Below are 22,507 nucleotides of genomic sequence, written 5' to 3'. Positions count from 1 at the left end.
ACAATTTTAATCCATGGAACACAACCTGCCTTGTGTTTTCCTTCTGTGTATTATTATTATTATTCATTGTCTGATTCATTGTCACCGTTTTGGTGCTCATAGGGTTCTGTCACTAAATTCCGCTATTTCAACTCACGGAGGTGCCTCTTCTTCATAGACACAAACCCCATGATTAAATTGCCACATCAAGTATGTGACAACATGTGACAACACTGAAAAAATGACACTTTGCTACAATGTGAAGTGTACAGTTTGGGTAACTGTATAAATTTGTTGTCCCCTTAAAGTAATTCAATACACAGCCATTAATGTCTAAACCACCACAAAGGTGAGTAAACCCGTAAATGAAAATGTCCAAATTGGGCCCAAAGTGTCAATATTTTGTGTGGCCTTAACCCACTTTAACCCACTTTGGCATGGAGTTCACCAGAACGTCACAGGTTGCCACCGGAGTCCTCTTTCACTTCTCCATAACATCATGGAGCTGGTGGATGTTAGAGACCTTGCGCTCCTCCACCTTCCGTTTGATGTTGCCCCACAGATGCTCAATAGGGTTTAGGTCTGGAGACATGCTTGGCCAGTCAATCACCTTTACCCTCAGTTTCTTTAGCAAGGCAGTGGTCGTCATGGAGGTGTGTTTGGGGTTGTTATCATGTTGGAATACTGCCCTGCAGCCCAGTCTCCAAAGAAAGGGTATCATGCTCTGCTTCAGTATGTGACAGTACATGTTCATTCATGGTTCCCTAAATGAACTGTAGCTCCCCAGTGCCGACAGCACTCATGCAGCTCCAGACCATGACACTCCCACCACCATGCTTGACTGTAGGCAAGACACCTGGTTGCCACCACACAAGCTTGACACCATCTGAACCAAATAAATTTATCTTGGTCTTATCAGACCACAGGACATGGTTCCAGTAATCCATGTCCTTAGACTGCTTGTCTTTAGCAAACTGTTTGCTGGCCTTCTTGTGCATCATCTTTAGAAGAGGCTTCCTTCTTGGATGAGAGCCATGCAGATCAATTTGATGCAGTGTGCGGCATATGGTCTGAGCACTGACAGTCTGACCCCCCACCCCTTCAATCTCTGCAGCAATGCTGCCAGCATTCATACGTCTATTTCCCAAACACAACCTCTGGATATGACGCTAACCATGTGCACTCAGCTTCTTTGGTCGACCATGATGAGGGCTGTTCTGAGTGGAACCTGTCCCGTTAAACCGCTGTATGGTCTTAACCACTTTGCTGCAGCTCAGTTTCATTGTCTTGGCAATCTTCTTATAGCCTACACCCTCTTTGTGTAGAGCAACAATTATTTTTTTCAGATCCTCAGAGAGTTCTTTGCAATGAGGTGCCTTGTTGAACTTCCAGTTACCAGTATGAGAGTGTGAGTGAGATAATACCAAATTTTACAGACCTGCTCCCCATTCACACCTGAGACCTTGTAATACTAACAAGTCACATGACACCGGGGAAAGAAAATGGCTAATTGGGCCCAATTTGTACATTTTCACTTAGGGGCACACTCACTTTTGTGGCCAGCGGTTTAGGCATTAATGGCTATAATGTTGAGATATTTTGACGGGACATCAAATTTACACTGTTATACAAGCTGTACACTCATTGTATCATTTCTTCAGTGTTGTCACATGAAAATATATAATAAATTATTTCCAAAAAAGTGAGGGGTGTACTCACTTCTGTGAGATACAGTAAGATGGGTTAGTGAAATAAGATACCAAAGTGAGTAGGAACGCAAATACTAAAAGGATTTGCCATATTTAAAGCGAAGACAACGTTGTAAAGTGTTTTTGAGAAATCAGCTAATGAACTTCGCACTTCTGAAAAAAAAAAAATGTTGCCAGGTTCCACCGAGATTTGAACTCGGATCGCTGGATTCAGAGTCCAGAGTGCTAACCATTACACCATGGAACCGCGGTGTCACAAGGGCTTCAATTTTATGTATTTATGGAAAACAATAAAAAATAAAAATAAATAAATGCATAAACAACAGTAACGCTATGCTTATATTAACTAAATATTTCATTAATCTAAACTCTTATATCAATATAAATGTCCCTGCCCAACTACATTTTAAATTTGAATGGGTCGTTTGTAGCAGTATCTCCACTTGGCGGCAGCACTGCGCCTTTCAGCATGAAAGCCACAATACCAAAAAGGCGCAGAAGAAGCGTGTAGGTGTCTGGAGGGCTTCTGTGTTTATATGTAAGTATTTATTATTAAAAACGTATCATTAATATTACATCTAAAATAACAACGGATTATTGTTATTCAGAGTGTTTAGTCGTTTGGTTTAGTTGTGAGACCCTAAATATTATCATCCCTTTGCAGAACATGTGCTAAACTAAATGTAAGGCATAAATGAATGAAGGCTGATATTTATATATATATATATATATATATATATATATATATATATATATAAATAATATATTACTATTATTATATCGATGCAGATTTAATATTAATAAAAAATAATATACTATTTTTTTTCTGTTTTTTTTTCTGATATAGTTTCAGGAGGAAAGTGATTTAGTAATTCTGCAAGATTTACCCTGTAAACACCACAAAATGCCCAACCATTGTGTAGCTTATGGATGTGGAAAGTCCTACAAGGACAATATTAGTATGTTTAGATTTCCCAAGGACCGTGGTGAGTTTCTGAAATGGCAAAAGCAGGTACAAAGAACTCGCCACAAATGGGTTGCCAAGATCTCCTCTTTCTTGTGCTCTGAACACTTTAGCAAGGACTGTTTTGAACCCAGACCCACCACGGTCTCCAAAACCATGGGTTCAAAAGGGCTCAAGCTGAAGAAAGGTGCCATTCCGACTATTTTTATCCGACCGCCCTGCACAAAATGTAGAGGCCGCAAAACCACCTGTAAAGTATGCAGTCCAAAGGGGAAAAAGCAAAGTGTGAGCACAGAAAATCAGAAGCCGGACTCGGTGAGTACCCAGAAAACCTCTCCTCTAATTAAAGCAGAGTTGATTCATTCAGGCATTGGACCTGTATATGGACAAGGATCCTCCAGTCGCTGATGCATCTCAGTTGGGTGTTCAAGTGTAACAACCTGTGTCAAAGAAACACAAAATAAATCAATATGTAGATATACTAGTAGTGTAAATGGTTGAGAACTATCATCGAGAAATGGACCACCGCCCTGAGATTTGCTGGCTATTCGATGTACCTTCTTTGAATTCATTCTGCATTTTGTTTTGTCATGAAGGAAGTTTGGCCTCCTCTAAATGCAGACTTGGATGCTGCAGAGAAAGAGAATGAAACCGTGGACAAAGAACACAATGAACAGCATCCATCTGATGAAGATGGGCATATAAGTCCTACATTTGCCCCGCTTTCTCCTTTGGAATATGGTGATGATCCAGGTACAACTAATAACAATTAGATTATTACCTACCGCTTTATTTGAATTTTGTATATACAAAGAATCCATAAGACATTATGCCAAGGAAGCACTATATGAAGGAAGGCTATGAGGGGGAAAAAGCTGATTGAGATTAGTCTTTCTTCCAGATGTCCAGAATATTATTCAGTGTGTGTAAACTTTTGATTGACAGATGCACTGATAACCAATAAGATTTGTTGCAGCTACTCCACTTGGACAGATGTTATTTTTATGCCTCACTAACAGTGAGTTTAAGAAGTTTCCTGAGTTTCCACCTTCACCCTTTATTTTCTTTGCAGTTGACAGTATGACTTGCTTGTTTGCAGTGGTTTGTGAGATGTGTGGGATTTCTGGAACCCGTGGAACTTTTTACTCCAGATCTAAGCGCTTCTGCAGTCCTTCCTGCTCCCGCTCTTTCTCTTCAAACTCTAAAAAATCCTCTATAATGGCACGGTTACAGGTAAGCAACAGTGTCCTCTATGAAGTGGATATGTTAACGGAAGGCAGGCTGTGTCTTAAAAAAGCACATTTTTAAAATAAAATGTTATGTGCTATGTGAATTCTTTCTGACTTTCTTGGATGCTTTCATATGTGATAATGAACTGAAAATCATTGTTTGTGCATCTATGTTTAGGGAAGACCTCTTCGGAAAGCTCATGCAGCACAGACCAATGCTTCTCCTCAGGTGGAAGTGACAGAACGTCATCATGGAAGCACAGCTGTTAGGAAAGATGGTGTGACTCACGTGTATACTGTACACTGGTTTATATATATATAGTTTTGTGCACAAAGTTATACATTTATTCTCCTTTCTCCAGCCTCATCTGGTTTTAACTGGGGATGCTACCTTGAGAAACATGGCTGCCTCGCTGCTCCCGTGTCCTGCTTTAGACACGTGAGTGTTTATTTTTCAGGCTATGATTACAAAAAATTAAATAAATAAATAAAAAGGTAAAATCAACACAAAATTCTGAAATAGCAGTCAAAGTATGTCTTTTTTTTTTTTTTTAAATATTGCACAGTTTAATTGAAATATATACAGTCGGAAATGCTATAGAAAACACCGGACCAGTGGTATATTTTTATCTTTGCAGCTACAAAAGTAATTTTCGTTTTAATTTATGCCACACCTTTCGAGCAATGTTTAGATCGGACTACCGACAGACTTATGTATGTATTAGTGCTGATTCTTGGCTACACAGGTTCCCCTCTGTGCTCAGTGGGAGGACATTGAGGTGGGATTGCAAGTAGAGGTCCTGAATACTTGCACTACTTTGCTGACCAAGGTCTACTGGATTGCCACTGTCATTCGACTTGCTGGTACAAAATTTGTTTGTTTAGCACATTTATTTAGTAACAGTGTTAAGCAGAAAAAATAAAAAACGAACGCATATCCAAGACATCAAAGATGTTTAACTGTCTATGATGTATCACTAAGGGTTTGCAATTTTCTCATTATTTATTTAAAATGACAGTAAAATATGAAATGCATTCTGAACTCAAACTTAAGCTTCATAACTGCAATGCAGGTAAAAAATGATGACGACTTGAGTCTAATTTAAATTCTTAAGAAAAGGAGAAAAAATGCTGTTGAAAATATTTAGAATTTGAACAACATTCAGCTGATTCTGGATCACTATAAAAAGCTCTCGTGGTTTTTGTAACTAAATATATTGGTGCAAATTTAATTTTATAGAGCAGGTTGCAAAGGTGATGTGTTTCCTGTTTAGAGCAGGTTAGTTATAACCTCACGTTAAACAGTATTTCTTTGTCTTTTTTTTTTCCTCAATCAGGTTATATGGCCCTTTTACGTTACATGGGATTTGAAGATGATGATCGTCATGATTTTTGGTGTAATCTGGGTATCGCTGATGTCCATCCTATCGGCTGGTGTGCTGTGAACAGTAAACTACTTGTTCCTCCTCAGGGTAAGTCAGAAATTCTTTAATATTTATATCCTGTTGTACTTCATTTAAACAGAAAAAGCAACTACAGTACAAAACACTGTGTATGTTCTTTCCTGAAGTTCACTTGGTGTTTTTTGTTTCCTTCAGAGTTCAACAAACGTATAAGTGATTGGAAATCGTACTTGATGCAGAGACTTGTAGGAGCATCTACTATACCTGTCGATTTTCATGTTATGGTAACAATAAATGCACAACATATTCCATAGTTACCAGTTTTCTATATACAGTACAGAGCTCTATACGTCTTTAATTACGTCTCTGTCTCTGTCTCTCTCACAGATGACTGATAGTATGAAGTGTCCCTTCAGGCAGGGGGTCCGTGTAGAAGTAGTGGATCGCTCTCTGGTTAGTCGAACCCGTACAGCAGTGGTAGACACTGTGATTGGGGGTCGTCTGAGGCTTATATATGAAGATGCAGGGCTTGGATCCTCAGGAGAGGTGCTCTCAGATTTCTGGTGTCACATGTTGAGCCCCCTTATACACCCCATAAGCTGGTCAGTTCGAGTGGGACATCTCATTAAGGAGACAGGTAACTGTGGCCAGGAGAACTGTCTGCTCATTAGAGCAAGCATAATAAATGATTTTCTAGATAATTAACCTAACTTTTTAAATTTTACTGTTGTGTGTGCACTGTACAAACGAACGCGAGGACATACCGAGTTTTAATAGAATGAGCTAATAATTATTTCTGTCTTATTTTAATTAGATTCTTAATGTGTTTTTGAAAAATTCATATTTGTGTGCATTACGCAAACTACATCGGAGAGAGTAATCAATGAAAATTGAGAAGAGAAAATTCACTGGCTTATAGGGTTGATGGTAAAGAGACATGTTTTTATTTGAGGCTCTGCGTGCTTTCTCACAGATAAGTCTGTTGATATGAGCAGTCATCCAGCATTCCGTAAGGTTTTCTGTGACAGTGTGCCAGGTCAGTTCAAAAAGGTCAGTGTCTCGTGTCTCGTGCTGGCAACGACAGCTCTTAGTTTAATGATTTGTGACCTTCTGTCATTTCAAGTCTTCACAAGTCTAACCCATTTTTTTTGTGAATCTTAGTTAAGGACTGTTTATTTGGAAGGAGGGTTTTTCAGAGAGGGCATGAAACTGGAGGCCATCGATCCTCTGAACCTGGGGAACATCTGTGTAGCTTCAATTCGAAAGGTACAGCAATCATGTTCATGTTGGATTGCAATCACGGCTATTAACTTATTATTATTATTATTATTATTATTATTATTATTATTATTATTATTATTATTATTATTATTATTATTATTATACCAATTCTCAAAGCTCAGGTTTCTAGCCTTTTCTGATTTTTTTGAAACTACATTAGATTTTTTTCATTGTGCTGAATGCTGAATATTAGCTCCTAATTTGCAGTGTTCAATAAACTGTAAAAAGCTCCTAAATTTTGTTAATTATATTATATTGACTGTAATCTATTCTGGTCTATTAGGTTCTCTTTGATGGATATCTCATGGTCAGTATTGACGGTGTGGAGATTGGAGATGGCTCAGACTGGTTTTGCTACCATGCTAGCTCACATGCCATCTTACCCACAGGATATTGCCAAAGCAATGACATATCCCTCACTCTACCCCCTGGTATGAGCTTTTTTTTTTTTAATTTAAAATTCTAGATCTAAATATTTTCATGTACATTGTAAGAAGTTTTTTCTTTTTTTAAGGATACGATCAGGCAACATTCACATGGGACAAATATTTGGAAGAAACAGGAGCAGAGGCTGCTCCACGCAGACTGTTTAACACTGTAATATATTCTAGTCACACCTTTTATTACGCACTCATTTGTGCATACAAATCAATAATCGAGTTGAGTTCTAACACCTCTTGTCCCCTTCCTCTAGGATGCTGTACAACATGGCTTTGTCCCAGACATGAAGCTTGAGGCAGTGGACCTAATGGAGCCTCGGTTGGTGTGTGTGGCTACTGTGCAGCGCTGCGTGGGTCGCCTGCTTCTGCTGCACTTTGATGGCTGGGAGTCAGAGTTTGATCAGTGGGTGGACTGTGAATCCCCTGATATCTATCCTGTGGGCTGGTGTGAGCTTACTGGATATCAGCTTCAGCCCCCCATTGGCCCAGGTAGAAGGATCATGACCGATCTATATTTTATCTTTGGTAGTTCAGGATGTATAAATAAATAGTCCCACTTTCATCTAGTATAACCACGGTGAATCAGAATTTGTTCTCTGCGTTTAACCCATCCAAAGTGCACACGCACACACCGTGAACACACACACGCACACACCGTGAACACACACACGCACACACCGGTGAACACACCCCCGAAGCAGTGGGCAGCCATTTATGCTGCGGCACCCCGGGAGCAGTTGGGGGGTTCATTGCCTTGCTCAAGGGCACCTCAGTCGTGGCCGGCCCGAGACTCGAACCCACAACCTTAGGGTTAGGAGTCAGACTCTCTAACCATCAGTGCTATGATGGAGCGGCTGTTATGGCATCGGGACTAAATGGAGTACAGGCGGGCGTAAAAGAAAAAGTCCCCCAAGCCCTCTTCGTGCATTTTTATGCACACACTTTAAACCTAGTGATGTCACAGGGAGCAAAAATGAAAAAATGCAAGATATTTTTTGTAAATCTCAGTGGATTATCTGCATTTTTTTACTCGCTCACCCAAACGCACCAAATTACTGGAGGAGTTTTGTCAAAGACGGCTGCAGCACGTCACACAGGTGAGGTGGAATTTTAATACCAGGCTAGTGTGCACTGTTCACGACTAAAAGAGTTGAGCTGGTTGAGCTTTTCCAGCACATCATTGACCACGCTGAAGATTTTGACCTGGAAACTTTACACTGTGCGTCTGGAAACCTTGCACACTTAAAAAGTTTCGAATTCTGCTTTTTTCTTTTTTTCTTTACTGGCATTTTTGACATTGCTGATGTGCTCCAACTACAGAGAGCTTCATGTGGTTGTAATCGACAACATTCTCACACATATTAGGAACAGATTTGAAGATCACAAAAGACTGATGGAGTTTTTTTTGTTACAATTACAATTTGTTGGATTGCTGGATTGTGAGCAATTTGAAAAATTTAAGCTGACATTTCCAGAGGCAGAGCTCAGGAGTCTGATGGAGAACTCCGGTGCACAGTTTCACCTGTGCAGGCTCAAAGTCATGTATAACATGTCAAACTTTCGCAGTAAAAGTATAAGCGATCTCCTGAATCTTCTGAGGACGACAGGCCTTGCAGACAGTATGACAGAACTTTACACACTAACCTGCCTGATCCTAACAATACCAGTGTCTACAGCAGGGGTGTTAAACTCTGGCCCGTGGGCCAAATGTGGCCCGCGGTGTAATTATATTTGGCCTGCGAGATCATATCAAATGTGCATTACAGCTGGCTAGCTGCATTCTCTGCTAATACTACAAATCCCAGAATGCCTTGCCACTGTATTGACATAAGAAGACACTATGAAACGAAACATTATGAGAAGTATAAGGAACTGGACGTAAAGCAGAAGCTCCAGAAGGCGGAGGAGATTAAAAAAAAGTCTGGTTTCCCGGCAGACTATGTTCATGAAAGCAAAATAAAAAGTGAAGCTGCTGTAAAGCTTTATTGTGGCAGCAGAGCTTGCAAAATCTGAGGGAGAGTTTGTGAAAAAGTGTAGGGTCAAAGTTTGTGAAATGAACACCACTGATGTGTCTTTTATTTCAAATTTAATTTCTTATGTGTTTGTAATATCAAGCTCTGGTTGTTCCAAATCCTGTGTTTAAGCAAAACTAAAGTTTGTTTCCATATGAAAATGGTTGAACATTACAAATCAGTTGCGGTTAATTTTTGAATAAATATTCAGTTTGGCCCGTGACTTTATCTCAGCTTTATATTTTGGCCCACTGTGAATTTGAGTTTGACACCCCTGGTCTACAGCCTCTGTGGAACGCTCGTTTTCGGCTCTCAAACGGATTAAAACCTACACAAGGAGCACAACTGGACAATCAAGGCTGTCTTCTTTGGCCTCTCTCTCCATTGAGAAAGAATTGCTCAATCAGCTGAAGCAAAAAGGACAACTGCACGATGACGTTATTGAAACGCTTTGTCAAAAAAGACAGATGCATGGATCGGAGATCTGTTAATTGGGCAGAAAGCCTTTAAGGATGATGCTGACAAAGTTCTTGGAAATGACAGAGCCCCACATTACATTCAGCTGAAAGACAAACTTCTCAAAGCATACAAAACAATGAAGTGCAACATGTCACTCTTCTCTGCAAATCTCGGTGCTGTCAGTGACTAACACAGTGAAAAGTTTCACCAGGACATCGCTACAATGGAGAAACGATATCAGGGCAACTGGAATCCGTCAATGCTTGCTTTCTTCGGTTAGACACTACAATGTGATGCACCGGACATCGAATACAAACGGAAATCAGGAGCAAAACACTTTTAATAATGTTGAACTTAATAGCGTATTAGAAACATAAATGGGATTAAATGCATTATTGCTGGTAAACAGTTAACTGTCTTTCTCAGCGTTCCTACGTGATGCAGCAAAACCAAAACTATTTTTGTGCATATTCAGCACATACCCGTCACAATCAGCAAAAACATTTCAGGAAGCGAAACAGTTAAACAAGTTTTCTTTAAAAAATAATAAAGTGCATTATCATTTCCTTATTATTATTATTTTTGAAATTTTTATTTATTTATTTTACAGAACCACTGGAACGTACAAGCAAAAAATCGGCAGGTAAAAAAAGTAAGTATTTTTCTTGTTCCCAATCATGTTTCCTGGGTCATTTTATTATTTCTTCTTCTTGGCAACATTAATCATTAGTTCTAGGTGTTTCATATCATTGAGATTTCTTAGACTCTTTATTTATTTATTATTATAATTTTTTGGCAAATTTATATTTCTGCGAATTTCAGAGAGAAGATATGTAAAGAAAAAAACAAGTGATGATGCATCAAAAACTTCAGTGTCTCAGCAAGATGAACATCTCCAGTCAGACCATCACCCTATACCTACTCGTTCTCAAGACATGCCGTCTCTACCTGCAGACACACACATGCGGCCTGTGAACATGCCACTCATTACTCTAAAAACTGAGCCAGAGGAAGAGAGTACGTACTGCTCGTGTTCTAAAATATGTTTTCTCATTTACTTGAATATAATAATCGTACGTGAAATGCTTTTTTTCTTTGCAGTTATTTCCTTTAAAGTGAAAGTGGAGGAGATGGAGATGGAGACACCGATCACTCCGGATGTTGAAGACAATGAAGACAATGGAATCCAAACCCCTCCATTTTCCTTACTGAAAGAAGAAAGTCTAGAGTGATGCTTTAGACTGGATGGCTATGTACTGATGGAGATTATAGGAATACTCTTATCTCTTTAGGTAAAAGAGAGGGGGGGGAGACAACATTCTGTTATTTTGTATACTATTTCTTGTTTTTTTGTACCCTTTTCTTTTTCATTCAATAAAAACTTTGGTAGTAGCTATAAATTATATACACTAGTTTCATCATAACTATGACGAATGAGCAGATCATTAAAGATAAATGATATCACAGGCTATAAATTACATGTTAAAAATAGATTATGTTAAAATAGGAGTAAACTAATTTAATATTAGGTAATTGGTCATGGCAAAAAATGTGTATTATTCAATTGAGAAATTAAGTAAAACATTGTTGAATACTTGATTTAGAAATGCCATAAATAATTCAGCCCTTATAAATGTTGTAATCACACAGACTTCCGTACCAAGTGAGCTTTTGCATTCTTGCGTGTTTTGGGTTTGGCTTTACTTGTTTTGCTGACTTTTGGTGTAAAGGCTGGTCTTGGTTTTGTGCTCTTTGGTGTTTTGGACATCTTCATATTCTGTGAAAGAAGAGGTCCTTGTCCTGGACAGCTCTTAAAAACATGAATGTCCTTGACACTTTGGCCTTTGAGTTCAGGTGGGTAACCACATTTGGCCCTTACCTTCAGGTTGACCCTCTCTAGCCATCTGCAGCGAAAGTGCATATACATATATTAATGTTATAATACACTGTTGATTAAATATACAGTTCACAGAACCAAACAAATATACACACCGAGGTTGGATCTGCCTTAAATCACATATACTGGTGTCCTGTCCCCGAAGGTATTTTTTTTTTTTTTCTTTCTTTAGAGATATTTACGATTTAAGCTCATAATATGAATGAGACCATAGATCAACATTTCACCTTTCATTTCCTCATATTTACATTTAGAGGTGTTAAACAACTTAGATGAGGTAAAATATTGCTGTTAGGTAAAGTTCTGGTGATTGACATGGCCAGTCTAAAGCATTCCACTTCTTTCGCCTGATGTATGCTTTGGATCACTGTATTGGTGCATGATGAATGTTCTGCCAATTAGACTGGATGCATTTCTTAAAAAAAAAAAAAAAAATCAGCAGTTGAACTGTTTATGTAGACTTCTGAATTCATTCTGCTGCTACCATCATGAATTTTACAATTAATAATGATTAGTGAGCCCATTCCCGAAGCAGACGTGCAGACTCCTCTGCTGTGCTTGACCAAAAAGCTTGTATGTTATGGATCATAAGCAGATTGTTTCTTTCTCAAAACTTTGGCAGAGGTTAATATTGGTTTCATACATTTTCTGGCTTATCGCTTTACTCTGCATCTTGTATTATAGTTTGTATATTTCTGATCTTGGTCTTCTTCAAATGGTGGATACCTTTGCACCTGCATAGTTGAGGTTGTTTCATCGACTAGTAGTCTGATTCTTTCGGAGAGGACTGTATGTAGGAGCCTAATAAGGAGTGGTAACTTTCTTGTTCATTTGTATTTTCTCATGCTAGTGTGTTAAAAAGTGTCATGAGACCTTTTTTTCAGATGATATATGTATATAAACAAACAATTTTAAAAAGTTAACCACATGCAAATGAGTTGGTACCAGAGTCAAAAATTGTTCCCCCACCAATGGATAGGTCATATCATTATGTTAGGTAAAGAGAACATCTTACTTGCGCAGAGGTAGCAGTGGGCAGTCACACAGAAGTGGATTTTCTGCCAGATTAATGACCTCAAGCCCTGTTAGTGGACTGAAGTCAGGCACATCCTCAAGCTTGTTGCCCTCCAATAAAAGACTCTGTAGCCCAGACCCAAGCCCAGCAAGTGAATCTTTGGACATCTGTAAATAATTTAGAAATAAATTAAATAAATAGATATGGTATAAGAGGAATGCATAAGTTAAACAAATAGATATGGTATAAGAGGAATGCATAAGTTAAACAAATAGATATGGTATAAGAGGAATGCACAGGCAATAATCTCTATTATAAAATTAAGAGGAGATGAATTAATTTGCTCACAATATTGTTTTGTATCATGTTAGGTAATAGAGTAATTATAGTGTACAAGATAAGTGTTTTATACCTATGACAAAGCTGAAGTACATGGATACAATTTGCATTTAAGTGGGTAATTGTGTATTATGTCTCACCTTTTCTAAACTCATGTTACTGAGATAAAGATGTTTTAAAGAGGTTGCAACAGGAAGAAAAGCTTCAGCCCCAATCCAGTGGATAGGATTGTGGGACAGGTAAAGCTCTGTCAAGCTATTTGTTTTTGAAAAGGCATTAGTTGGCACTTCCTTAAGTTTGTTGTTGTCTAAGTGCAGTGTAGCAAGGTCAGATGCTGGGTCAAAGGCCCTGGGAGCAATGTTTGTAATATCATTCTTAGTGAGAAAAAGACTCCTCAGTTTCTCAGCACCTGCCAAAATTCCCTTCTCAAGCTTAGTGATGCCATTGTTCTCCAAGTGTAGAGCCAACAGGCCAGGCAACAGTGTAAAAGCTCCTTTGGGAAACTGTTTAAATTGGTTCTTCTCTAAATGAAGGTAGGTGAGCTGGGGTAGACCCTTGAACATATCTGGGCTCAGCGATGTGAGGTAATTCTCTGAAAGATAGAGGTACACCAAACCTTTCATACCACTAAAGGCCCCAGCTTCCACTTCATGGATTTTACAGCGCTGCAGATGAAGGGAAACCACCACTGGTAGGCCTGGAAAACTGTTAGAAGCAATGTAATGGAAGTGATTATCACGTAAGTCCAGCAAGCGTGTGTCTGGAGAGAAGCCCCGTGGTACTTTGGTGTGACCCATCTTCTCACAGGATGTGTGATTGTATTCAGTCTGAATTTAAAGATAAAACATAGAATAATTGAATAATTACATTGAATAATTTAATTAAAAATATAGTACTTAATGTGAAAAACCATTCAATGCAATATGATGGAACTCTTACTTCACAAATACAGTTGTCTGGGCATTTGACCTTATCAACAGGTGGGTTTGTTGGTGGTGGTGGAAGTCTCCTCTGTTCTTCCAGCTCAGCTTTCAGCATGGCCTCCTGACTCTGGCAGCGCAAATCAGCAGGTTGTACGGCATCAAGGTTTTCATCAGATAGGTGTGGTGGACCACTACAAGTTCCTAAGAGACGTACCCGCTCCTGCTTTGCCCACTCTCGCAGTGGACGCAGGTAGCAGCTGCAGTAGATTGGGTTGCCTGCTAGGTTGAGACGAGTCAGCTTTGGGGAGCCAACTGCCAAAGGCTGCAAGACACGTAGCTGGTTATGGCTAAGGTCAAGATGGGTGAGCTTGGGTGAGAGCAAAACAGCTGATGCAGAAAAATCCTGCAGGGAGTTGTGATCCAAAAACAGGTGTGTAAGCTTGGCCATAGACACTACCTCCTCTCCAAGATAGGTCATGGGATTGTAACTCAATTCTAGGCGTGTCACCTCGGGGAGCCTATGGAGAAAAAACATGAAAAAAACGTTTCTCTCTGCTCTGAATGACATGTTCTTCCACTTTCTTTTTTGAATAAACTACACAATGACAAATTTCAAGAGCACACAAAATTTAATTAAAACTAACCTTGTCATGGTATCGGTGGGGAAAAATTGGAGCTCGTTATTATCAAGACTCAGACGGCTAAGAGTGAACAGGCCAGCAAAGGCTTCAGTGTCAATGTAATTGAGCGAGTTGTGACTTAGCCGTAACCATTTGATGTTCTGCAGGCCCTGAAAAGCCATATTTGGTATGTATACCAGCTGGTTGTGAGTGATGGAGAGGAGGTTAAGAAACCCCAGCTGCGAAAATGCTCCAGGCTGTATCTCCTCTATTCTGTTGTGTTCAATGTTGAGCTGCTTCAGAGAGGTGAGCCCAGCAAATGACTCCTGTGATCAAGATGAACAGTAACAAAGAGCTTCATTTTAACATAAACTATACACAGAATGTGGTACATACAAAATAAATCTGGTCTTGTAAATGAGCAGTGCTTGTCTCACTTGGTACAAAATATCAATGTTATTGTAGGCCAAGTTGAGAAAGACCAAGCGGCCAAGGCTGCGGAAAGCTCCTTCTCGCACTTTTTGGATGCCAGAGTTTCGGAGAGTCAAGTGGGTAAGGTATGGCGTATGTTTGAATGCTCCTGTAGGAAGCTCTTGTATGTTATTACCTCTCAGGTCCAACTTAACTGTGATCTGGAAAGTGCACACGCATTATACAATAGTTTATTACATGAAATTGTAGATAATGTCTCATATTTTGTTATACAGTTTACATCATACAGTGGGGATACAATAGGTTTAGGAGGCAGGGAAGCCTTAAAATTTCAGTGTGTCAGCAAGTACAATATTGTGGGTTGGATTTTCAAAATTTAAACTAATCTAAATGATATCAGTTTGCTTTAATTATCATATTTATGTAGTGGTATATAATGGATCATATATATATATATATATATATAGTATTGTACCTCATCAATGGTAGGTGGAATCTCAGTCAAATTCTTCTTGACACAAGCCACTGTAAGTTGAATGCTGTCACACATGCAGAATTTGGGGCACTTCCCTGGCTCAACTTCTCGGATGCCAAGGAAAAAGAATATTAATATGGTCCATGTAGGAAGGGGAATCATGTTGGTCTCTCGCTCTCTCTCTATAGGTGCAACTAAGCAGACCATAAACTCTTTCCTGTAATTGATAATTTGTTATTCTAGCTTACAACACATCACATTTTCTTCACAGTATTTCAATTCACTATTACATTTATGGATTAACTTTGATGATACTGGTTCTATTAAAACCTCCTTTAAATGTCTATGTTTAACAATGGAACCATAAATCAATTCTTATTTTATTATTTTCATCTAGTCATTTTATATATGTTTATATAGAACCTTTTCCAGCTATCAATAAGAAACAGTTCTATCACTGCACCAACAACAACCTTGAATGGCACTTACCTTCAACACTGGGAAGTTACACAGTTACACGTCTAATGCCTCCTAAAGACTGAAGATACTCTCATCTTAAATTATCCAGTTGTGTAGAAAATTTAAAGATTCTCTGGTAAGTACCAGCACCAGAGGAATTTGCCGTATGGAAGTGAGGTGGCTCTGTGCGCGCGTGTGTGTCCCTGCAGCTCCAGACCTTATTGAACACACAAAGACACACTGTTCCACACTCACAGCCAGAGGCTCTTCACAAACATATCATAGAGTGAATTTTTTTTCTACTGGAATTCCTCTTCTACCATCACTGCTAAGCTTAAATTGTTTTTTGCATAAAATTACACATAGTTAATGAACAAAATTGAACCTAAACAGCTAAGTACTACTATTACTAATTACTAGTGGTGTACTTGGTCTGCAGCAAGGATTAGGTAGGTAGTATATATCAAAGTAACAGCCACATAAAAGTCATGAACGAATGTTTCCCAAAACATTGCCCAGAGCGTCACATCACAAAGAGTAATCTTCTTATGGCAGTCTGTCCTTGCTAAATAAACTTTTTACCCATTCTATGAGATTCATATTTTGGCAACAGACTTGTGCAGCTGAGCAGAACTAATTCTGAACAAAAAAATCATTCATCTTGCTGTGCTGAACATGATACTGAATGCTTTTAAATGCCAAGACGATCATCTAACTCCCTGCAAATATAATAATTGTACACATTAACAGCTGGAAACACCTGGTTCAAGTTGAAGAGTGTAGATCACAAAGAAAAAATGAGACACCCATCCTCAAAAAACAATTAATCAGTTTAATGTGAATACAAAAATAACAGAGCACATTGAGGATAATAATGAGAGGCAGAATTGTATTGAGGTATGTTTTCCATTTTTTATTCTGTTCTCTTTTGCTAACTTTTCCCTAAAGATTTAACACCAAATCCACATCACTTCATTTTAAATAAGACACCTCGTCAAATAAACCAGTGTGCAGAGGAGTTTTCACATTTCTAAAATTACATTCCATTACTATCACTATACATAAGCTAGAAAAATAACTACAAAGCCCTTGTTCAATACTTTATGATGTTTTTTTTTATATATATAAAAATAGGTCAATATTAAAAATATTTTATTTTTTTATTTCATTCTACAGATTCTGTCTGCTACTGGCCAAATTGTACATTTGAGCATATTATCTGTTTATTTGAGAAAGTCAATAAGGTTAAGTAAAAAATGAAGTGTATTCCAAATTGAAGAAATGCCTTAAATAATTAATAGCTGGTGTGCTGTTACTGGATCAATTGAAGTAGTTATGACATAAAAATATCAGTGACAATTCATCTTCAATTATCAATCTATCTAAAAAAATCTTTAACAGCAATTGGACTGTTATTCAGGAAGCCAAGACTGAATCTGTGAATGAAAATAAATCCTCAGTAGAAACACATTTTTATCAAAGCTACTCAAGTTTTGTTGTTGTTGTTTTAGTTATAAATTAATTAGGCAGTGGTTTGCAATGTATTTTTTACATTTTGTTCTCCAAGGACTGATTCACTATGGTTGAATTTTTACTCCTTCAACTAAAGAAAACTGATGATTTGGATGCATACAGACAATAATACATCATGTCCCTATAAGCATTTCTGGTCCCCTCATTGGCTCTAGGAGTTCTCAGTGACAAAACTGGGTCCTAAGCAGAGATCCTTTTTTCCAGTGAAGCTTTAAGGTCATCCCTAGCACTGGGACATGACGCTAAAACTTTGCCATTTCTGAAAATTAGATACACAGAAAGTCACAGCACTGTAATGAAAAGTGAATAATCACAGTGAACAAGCTGAATTATTAAATAGGCTAAGAGAAAAAAAACATCTTTATAAGTCAATAGTATTTTAAACACACACAATACTAACCGAGACACAAAAACTTCTAGAACTTCGGCCTGATCCACAGGAAAGTAGTCCTGCTCAACACAGTGCTTCAGAGTAAGTAGGTGACCAGGCAAAACACACACATTCTTGGACTTTTTCTCACCCTGAAATATAAAGTATGAGAAACTGAACCAGGGTTATGTAGAATATGAAAAAATAATTAATCTGAGGGAAAGGATCAGAGAAACAAACACTACAATATTGTAAGCAGTACCTTTAAAAGTCCCAGTTTTACCAGCAGTGAAGTGGTAAAATTATAGGTCTGAAACTGAAGGCTGGAAAGTGTCTTCTTCAACAGGGCATCTGTTTTACGCAAGAGAGGTTCAATGACTAACAAATATTTTCACAACAAAAACAATTGTCAGTTTGGACTGATGCACTTGGCTCATACCAGCAAGCTCAAGAACAACTTGATTCACTTCTGCGTCTTCGTTATATACAGAGGAGAGCTGAAGAAAAATGTCTGCAATTTTACCAGCATCTGAAGAATCCACCTGATACAACAGAAAACATGTTATGAACTATTTGAAATGGATCATATACTTAAATAATTTTAGCCAGAACTAAAAAAATAATAATAATAAAATAAAATACACTGTACTTGTTGCTCAAACAGCTGAACTCTTTTGGCACCAAGGTTAAGCAGTTTCTCAGAAGTTGGGGTCTGAAGGAAGGACAAGATTTCAGCACTGCCTAATGATACCTGTAAAGAGAATATAATTTTACTTATTGTAAAATTTCACTTTAAGTTTCTCTCATTAATTAGAGAATAATGAAATTACATAATTATTTATAATAAACACATTAAGCAGGCTATGTTACCTTTGCTGGGCTTCCTTCAAAATTGCTTCTATTTTTTAGCCCGTTCGTACAGTTTTGCTCATCTTCCTCCTCAACCTCTGTATCTTCTTCATCTTCCTCATCATTCTCAACATCCTCCTCTTCCTCTTCATCATCACTAAGTAAAAGGAATTTAAAATAATCGTGAATTCATCCTTGAAATCATAACTGAACACTCCAAATTGATTGAATGAATGCATGTCATTTTTATTAGTTAAAAGAAAGAGAACATTTAAAAAGCTGAACTGAAACATTCTGCCAGACTGGAATCATTACAGATTTCTACATGCTCCATGCTTAGTTAATTAGCACTGGTATACCTACTAAAGCAGCAGAATACCTGAGCGAGCCAAGCACATCCCCCATCCCCATATTTTCCATGGCCTCTTTGAGAGCCTCACAGCCATCTTCTCCCAAGCAGTTTCCTGTCCAAACAACCAGCAACAACTGTTCACTTCATTTCAGAAATTCATGAATCTTAAACATATCTTTTAAACTTCACAAGTAAACAGGAATGTTATGTTTCTTTCTCAGTATGTTTTTTTTTACCATGTTTAAAACATAAATGTCAAACATACCATAAATGGCTTATGTGAATCACTTCACTACTTTGTGAATCGCTTGAATGTCTTGGCACATCAAGGTGTACATGTGTATTCTATGCATGAAGACTTCTAGCTTAATGTAGCTAATCATGTTACTGAGTCACGTTGCTAACAAAACATCAAAATTACCATTGAGGTCTAGTTTCTCCAAATCAGTTTTGTCCCGTACAGCCTGGGTAACAACCAGAGCTGCAGCTTCTGAAATCTCTCCAAACGACAGGTTCAGCTCCTACACACAAGAACCATGAGTATATTTCACCCAGTCTAGTGCTGCATAAATAACTATGTTATGCATTTATGAATGTAGATTTTGTTGTATAACCTCACATCCATGTGGATGTATAATTACTATTCACATGCAGAACTGATATGGCTGGTAACATTTTGATCGGCACTAGACATGCACCTGATTATATTGATAAATTAACTACATTTATTAAGCAGACTCTGTTAATGCCTAGGGTTAGGGTTAACCCTAACCCTCTAAAGTTGATTAAAGTGATTACTTTTAAAAGACTGACCTTAAGACCAGACAGTCCTCTTAGTGCTGCTGTTATAGCAATGGCACCTTCAGAGCGCACCAGACAGTCTCCAAAATTAATGACCTGTATGTTAGACAAGTGCCTGAGGGCCTGAAAAATACACAAAAGACACAAATGTAATTTTGTTATCAGAAAGGTAAAAAAAAACTGGACTCAAAACCCCTAATTAAGGTTTTGCCAAGTTAATAATAAAACTGAAAAACATCAGCTTCTAAATGCATTAGTAAATATTTTTACTGTTCACCTTCCTTAAAGCTATATGAGGCAGTTACTACATATGGACACAACTATCTAATATCTATCGCCAGATATAACAGCACTAGATTTATTACTAAGTCTAAAGTGAGTTGCAAGGCAGTAAAAATAAATAAATAAATAAAAGCAGAAAGAGACACATACCTGGGCCATGGCTACCGCACCTCTCTTGGTGAAGGTATTGTCATTGAGGTTAAGCACACGCAGATTGGGATTGTCCTGCATTGCCGTGGCCAAAGCTGTGATGCCTCGATGGTTGATCCCATTTTGTGGCATGTGAATCTCTTCAAGGCTTCCAATCAACTGAACAAGAAGGGAAAAAAGTCACTGCATAACATTAACCTGTTTATAACGGTCATCACAAAAAAAGTAGAGGTAAAAGTTGTTTCATTACCTGAAATGCTTGAGAAAGTGCAGTGGCTCCGTCATTCTCAAGCCGATTCCTTCCTGCTACAAAGACTTTTAACTTTAGAGGTGAGCCTGCAGCGCTCGACTGCTTGAAGCACTCAGTCAATGCAGAGGCCAGGATCTATAATCAATGGATATTATTTTGAATATTGGTTATTGCTATCATTAAACTTTTGGTTGGATGTCTTATTAACTACAACACTTACTGTGCCTCCTTCAATGCCCATGCCACAATTATTCAGCCTGAGTTCCTGTAGAGTGTAGCACACAGAGCTCTTGAGGAGGGCCTCAATGCCCTTTACACCATCAGGTCCAAACGCATTGTCACTCAGGTCCAGTTCAGTAAGCTTGGCCCCTGATATCATCAAAGCACTGCCCAAGGATTTCTACATGGATTAAATTAGAGCTGTAGTGATGTACTGGATGAATTAACATACAATCAATATTACCCAAGATACCGACTCACCAAGGCAGATGGAATTTCACAGCGAAGACGACCTGTGAACATGTCGCTCCAGTAGCATCGCTTAAATAGAACATTTGTTACAAATTATTTAGAAAGGTAAACAGATAATGTAATACACACATACTCAAATAATGTAGTACACTCTAAGTTCACTAAACACTTTTATGGTTAGGGTCAGAACCTAGCCTGGACATACTTGGCAAGTGGATGGGACACAATATACATATACATACACACACACACACACACACACACACACACACACACACAAACACAGCCTGAAATTAAACAAATAAATTACCTGCAGATCTTTTTTTGACTCAAGAGCCTTTGAGATGGCCTGTGCTGCTTCAACTCCAAGAGTATTTCCTTCAAGTCGTAAAGCCTTCAGACCATGAAACTGTTCTATCTCCAGCACTATCTTTTCCACTAGAGCGAGAACAGAACATCAGCCATATGTAAAGTTATGGAGGGTCAGTCTTCATACATGCAGTGTAATGGAGAAAAAAATGTTCCCACCTGATTGTTTATCGTTCAGCTTCAGTCCCTGACCCTTATAGCTGAGCTCTACCCCAACATGAGTCTTGGCCAGAGCATCTGTAAGCTGATCAATGTCTGCAGAAGCCATCAATTCAATCCTATGATCCAATAGACAAGAAAATATTTAACTTAACATGTTTTAGCTGTAAAGCTAACTAGCATCGTTTGTATTCTCACAAACAACTCATTAACCTTTATTTATCTTCGTATCGTTAGTAAAACTACATTAACTAGCCGTTTAGGATCAGATAAAGTCCTGAACATAAATAATAATCTAGTTGACATTAATAACAATTACCTAAACAAGTTTAACTGGCTTAAGCTTGTTTACGCGCTCAAATAACTAGCAAGTTAGCAAACTAGCTAACCTGTTGGCATTGCGTATATTGGTCTACCAAACGAAATGTAAACAGTTCAAACATTACCAACCGAATACTAAATCTACCTTGCCGAAGTTTCACAGCTGAAATATGAATGTAAAGTACATCAACTATCCAACACCAGCGGTTTACTTTCACAACATGGACACATGGAACAATTAAGTTTGCCGGTTCCTGAACTTTTCAAAATAACAACGTATAATTTAATCGTAAAATACAGCCGCTGCCGGAAAACAAATCTGTTGCATTTGTTAGGTGTAGACTATTTATTTATGTATGTATTTATTTAAAAGTATACATGAAGACAGAGGGGTTTTGGTATTTAAAACAAGTAACAGAGGAAAATACAAATCATATTATAAAATACACTGAAACTGCTGACTTTTATTGTAGAAACCTCACTCAAAGCTCAAAGCGCAATTGGAAACCGTGACTTCCTGTACATTCGCCTGTTCATGAGTAACTCTTCAGAATTCCAGCATATTAACAGCAATATAATGTTAATCAAATAATTAAATAATATATATTTTTAAAATAAATAAATAAATAAATAAATAAATAAATAAATAAATAAATAAATAAATAAATAAAATTTGTGTTTAAAAGGCCGGCTGCTCGCCCAAGTGGCTTAATGGGCATTGGCCTCTTAACCCAAGGATATTGGGTTCGAGTCCCGTCTGGGGTGAAACCAGAAGCGGTCAATAATGACAGAGTTAGTTAGAGGAGATGCATTAAACGTCACCCCTATTTCATTCCCATTTACCTATTTTAAAAGTGAGACTTTTACAAATGAAATACTTCTATTCACCTAAACATTTAACAGGCTTTGTCATTTCTAATGCCAAGTCTGTAAAACTAATTTTATCTATACAACCACGTCATCC

The 22,507-nt window shown here is 38.0% G+C and overlaps 3 protein-coding genes and 1 non-coding gene across 10 annotated transcripts; 1 reads left to right on the top strand and 3 right to left on the bottom strand.

The window, feature by feature from the left end:
• Positions 1-1,863: 1,863 nt before the first annotated feature.
• On the bottom strand, positions 1,864-1,935 carry trnaq-cug. Its single transcript has one exon. It is a non-coding gene; the product is annotated as a tRNA-Gln (tRNA).
• A 176-nt stretch (positions 1,936-2,111) lies between these two features.
• l3mbtl2 (L3MBTL histone methyl-lysine binding protein 2) lies at positions 2,112-10,881 on the top strand. 4 transcript variants are annotated; one of them, XM_027137753.2, is made up of 18 exons: positions 2,112-2,226; positions 2,536-2,967; positions 3,249-3,405; positions 3,752-3,885; positions 4,060-4,159; positions 4,244-4,320; positions 4,628-4,745; positions 5,219-5,353; positions 5,480-5,568; positions 5,672-5,921; positions 6,258-6,334; positions 6,446-6,550; positions 6,849-6,996; positions 7,080-7,162; positions 7,260-7,494; positions 10,087-10,128; positions 10,299-10,493; positions 10,578-10,881. In XM_027137753.2, the coding sequence occupies exons 2-18, from the start codon at positions 2,593-2,595 to the stop codon at positions 10,706-10,708; spliced, it is 2,451 nt and encodes an 816-aa protein (XP_026993554.1). In that variant the 5' UTR covers positions 2,112-2,226; positions 2,536-2,592; the 3' UTR covers positions 10,709-10,881. The 4 variants fall into 4 exon arrangements, with proteins under 4 accessions (XP_026993554.1, XP_026993553.1, XP_026993552.1 ...); XM_027137752.2 differs by having other exon boundaries at positions 3,725-3,885; XM_027137751.2 differs by having other exon boundaries at positions 10,299-10,881.
• On the bottom strand, positions 10,226-16,261 carry chadlb (chondroadherin-like b). 3 transcript variants are annotated; one of them, XM_047817769.1, is made up of 9 exons: positions 15,667-16,261; positions 15,178-15,394; positions 14,708-14,902; positions 14,295-14,596; positions 13,667-14,168; positions 12,868-13,554; positions 12,389-12,555; positions 11,137-11,380; positions 10,226-10,684 (listed from the first exon to the last, which is right to left on the bottom strand). In XM_047817769.1, exons 2-9 carry the CDS (start codon positions 15,382-15,384, stop codon positions 10,682-10,684), a joined length of 2,307 nt encoding a protein of 768 aa, XP_047673725.1. In that variant the 5' UTR covers positions 15,385-15,394; positions 15,667-16,261; the 3' UTR covers positions 10,226-10,681. The 3 variants fall into 3 exon arrangements, with proteins under 3 accessions (XP_047673725.1, XP_047673724.1, XP_047673726.1); XM_047817768.1 differs by having other exon boundaries at positions 10,226-11,380; positions 15,667-16,259; XM_047817770.1 differs by having other exon boundaries at positions 10,226-11,380; positions 15,178-15,359; positions 15,667-16,258.
• A 193-nt stretch (positions 16,262-16,454) lies between these two features.
• Positions 16,455-21,909, bottom strand: rangap1b (Ran GTPase activating protein 1b). 2 transcript variants are annotated; one of them, XM_027137662.2, is made up of 16 exons: positions 21,673-21,909; positions 21,223-21,341; positions 21,005-21,132; positions 20,704-20,763; positions 20,444-20,623; positions 20,224-20,358; positions 19,974-20,132; positions 19,554-19,664; positions 19,162-19,261; positions 18,768-18,852; positions 18,410-18,545; positions 18,189-18,290; positions 17,979-18,081; positions 17,802-17,890; positions 17,570-17,691; positions 16,455-17,428 (listed from the first exon to the last, which is right to left on the bottom strand). In XM_027137662.2, the coding sequence occupies exons 2-16, from the start codon at positions 21,329-21,331 to the stop codon at positions 17,350-17,352; spliced, it is 1,698 nt and encodes a 565-aa protein (XP_026993463.2). In that variant the 5' UTR covers positions 21,332-21,341; positions 21,673-21,909; the 3' UTR covers positions 16,455-17,349. The 2 variants fall into 2 exon arrangements, with proteins under 2 accessions (XP_026993463.2, XP_026993462.2); XM_027137661.2 differs by having other exon boundaries at positions 21,689-21,907.
• Between the last annotated feature and the right edge of the window lie 598 nt (positions 21,910-22,507).

Source organism: Tachysurus fulvidraco, chromosome 8 (genome assembly GCF_022655615.1).
Source record: "Tachysurus fulvidraco isolate hzauxx_2018 chromosome 8, HZAU_PFXX_2.0, whole genome shotgun sequence".
Lineage (NCBI taxonomy): Eukaryota > Metazoa > Chordata > Actinopteri > Siluriformes > Bagridae > Tachysurus > Tachysurus fulvidraco.
Note: the sequence above shows the minus strand (reverse complement) of the source record. Positions and strands in the feature narration are given on the sequence as shown.

Bases quoted from the DNA above. Each gene is read 5' to 3' on its own strand.
- l3mbtl2 (XM_027137750.2), top strand. From the start codon at position 2,593: ATGCCCAACCATTGTGTAGCTTATGGATGTGGAAAGTCCTACAAGGAC. The intron at 6,335-6,445 runs GTCAGTGTCTCG...TGTGAATCTTAG, and splicing joins TGCCAGGTCAGTTCAAAAAG to TTAAGGACTGTTTATTTGGA. The intron at 10,129-10,298 runs GTAAGTATTTTT...TGCGAATTTCAG, and splicing joins AAAATCGGCAGGTAAAAAAA to AGAGAAGATATGTAAAGAAA.
- chadlb (XM_047817768.1), bottom strand. From the start codon at position 15,384: ATGGTCTGCTTAGTTGCACCTATAGAGAGAGAGCGAGAGACCAACATG. The intron at 14,903-15,177 runs GTACAATACTAT...TGCACTTTCCAG, and splicing joins TTCCACCTACCATTGATGAG to ATCACAGTTAAGTTGGACCT. The intron at 11,381-12,388 runs GTAAGATGTTCT...CTTTCGCTGCAG, and splicing joins CCACTGCTACCTCTGCGCAA to ATGGCTAGAGAGGGTCAACC.
- rangap1b (XM_027137662.2), bottom strand. From the start codon at position 21,331: ATGGCTTCTGCAGACATTGATCAGCTTACAGATGCTCTGGCCAAGACT. The intron at 21,133-21,222 runs GTGGGAACATTT...TTCTCGCTCTAG, and splicing joins GCTGAACGATAAACAATCAG to TGGAAAAGATAGTGCTGGAG. The intron at 20,359-20,443 runs GTAAGTGTTGTA...CATTGATTATAG, and splicing joins TGGGCATTGAAGGAGGCACA to ATCCTGGCCTCTGCATTGAC.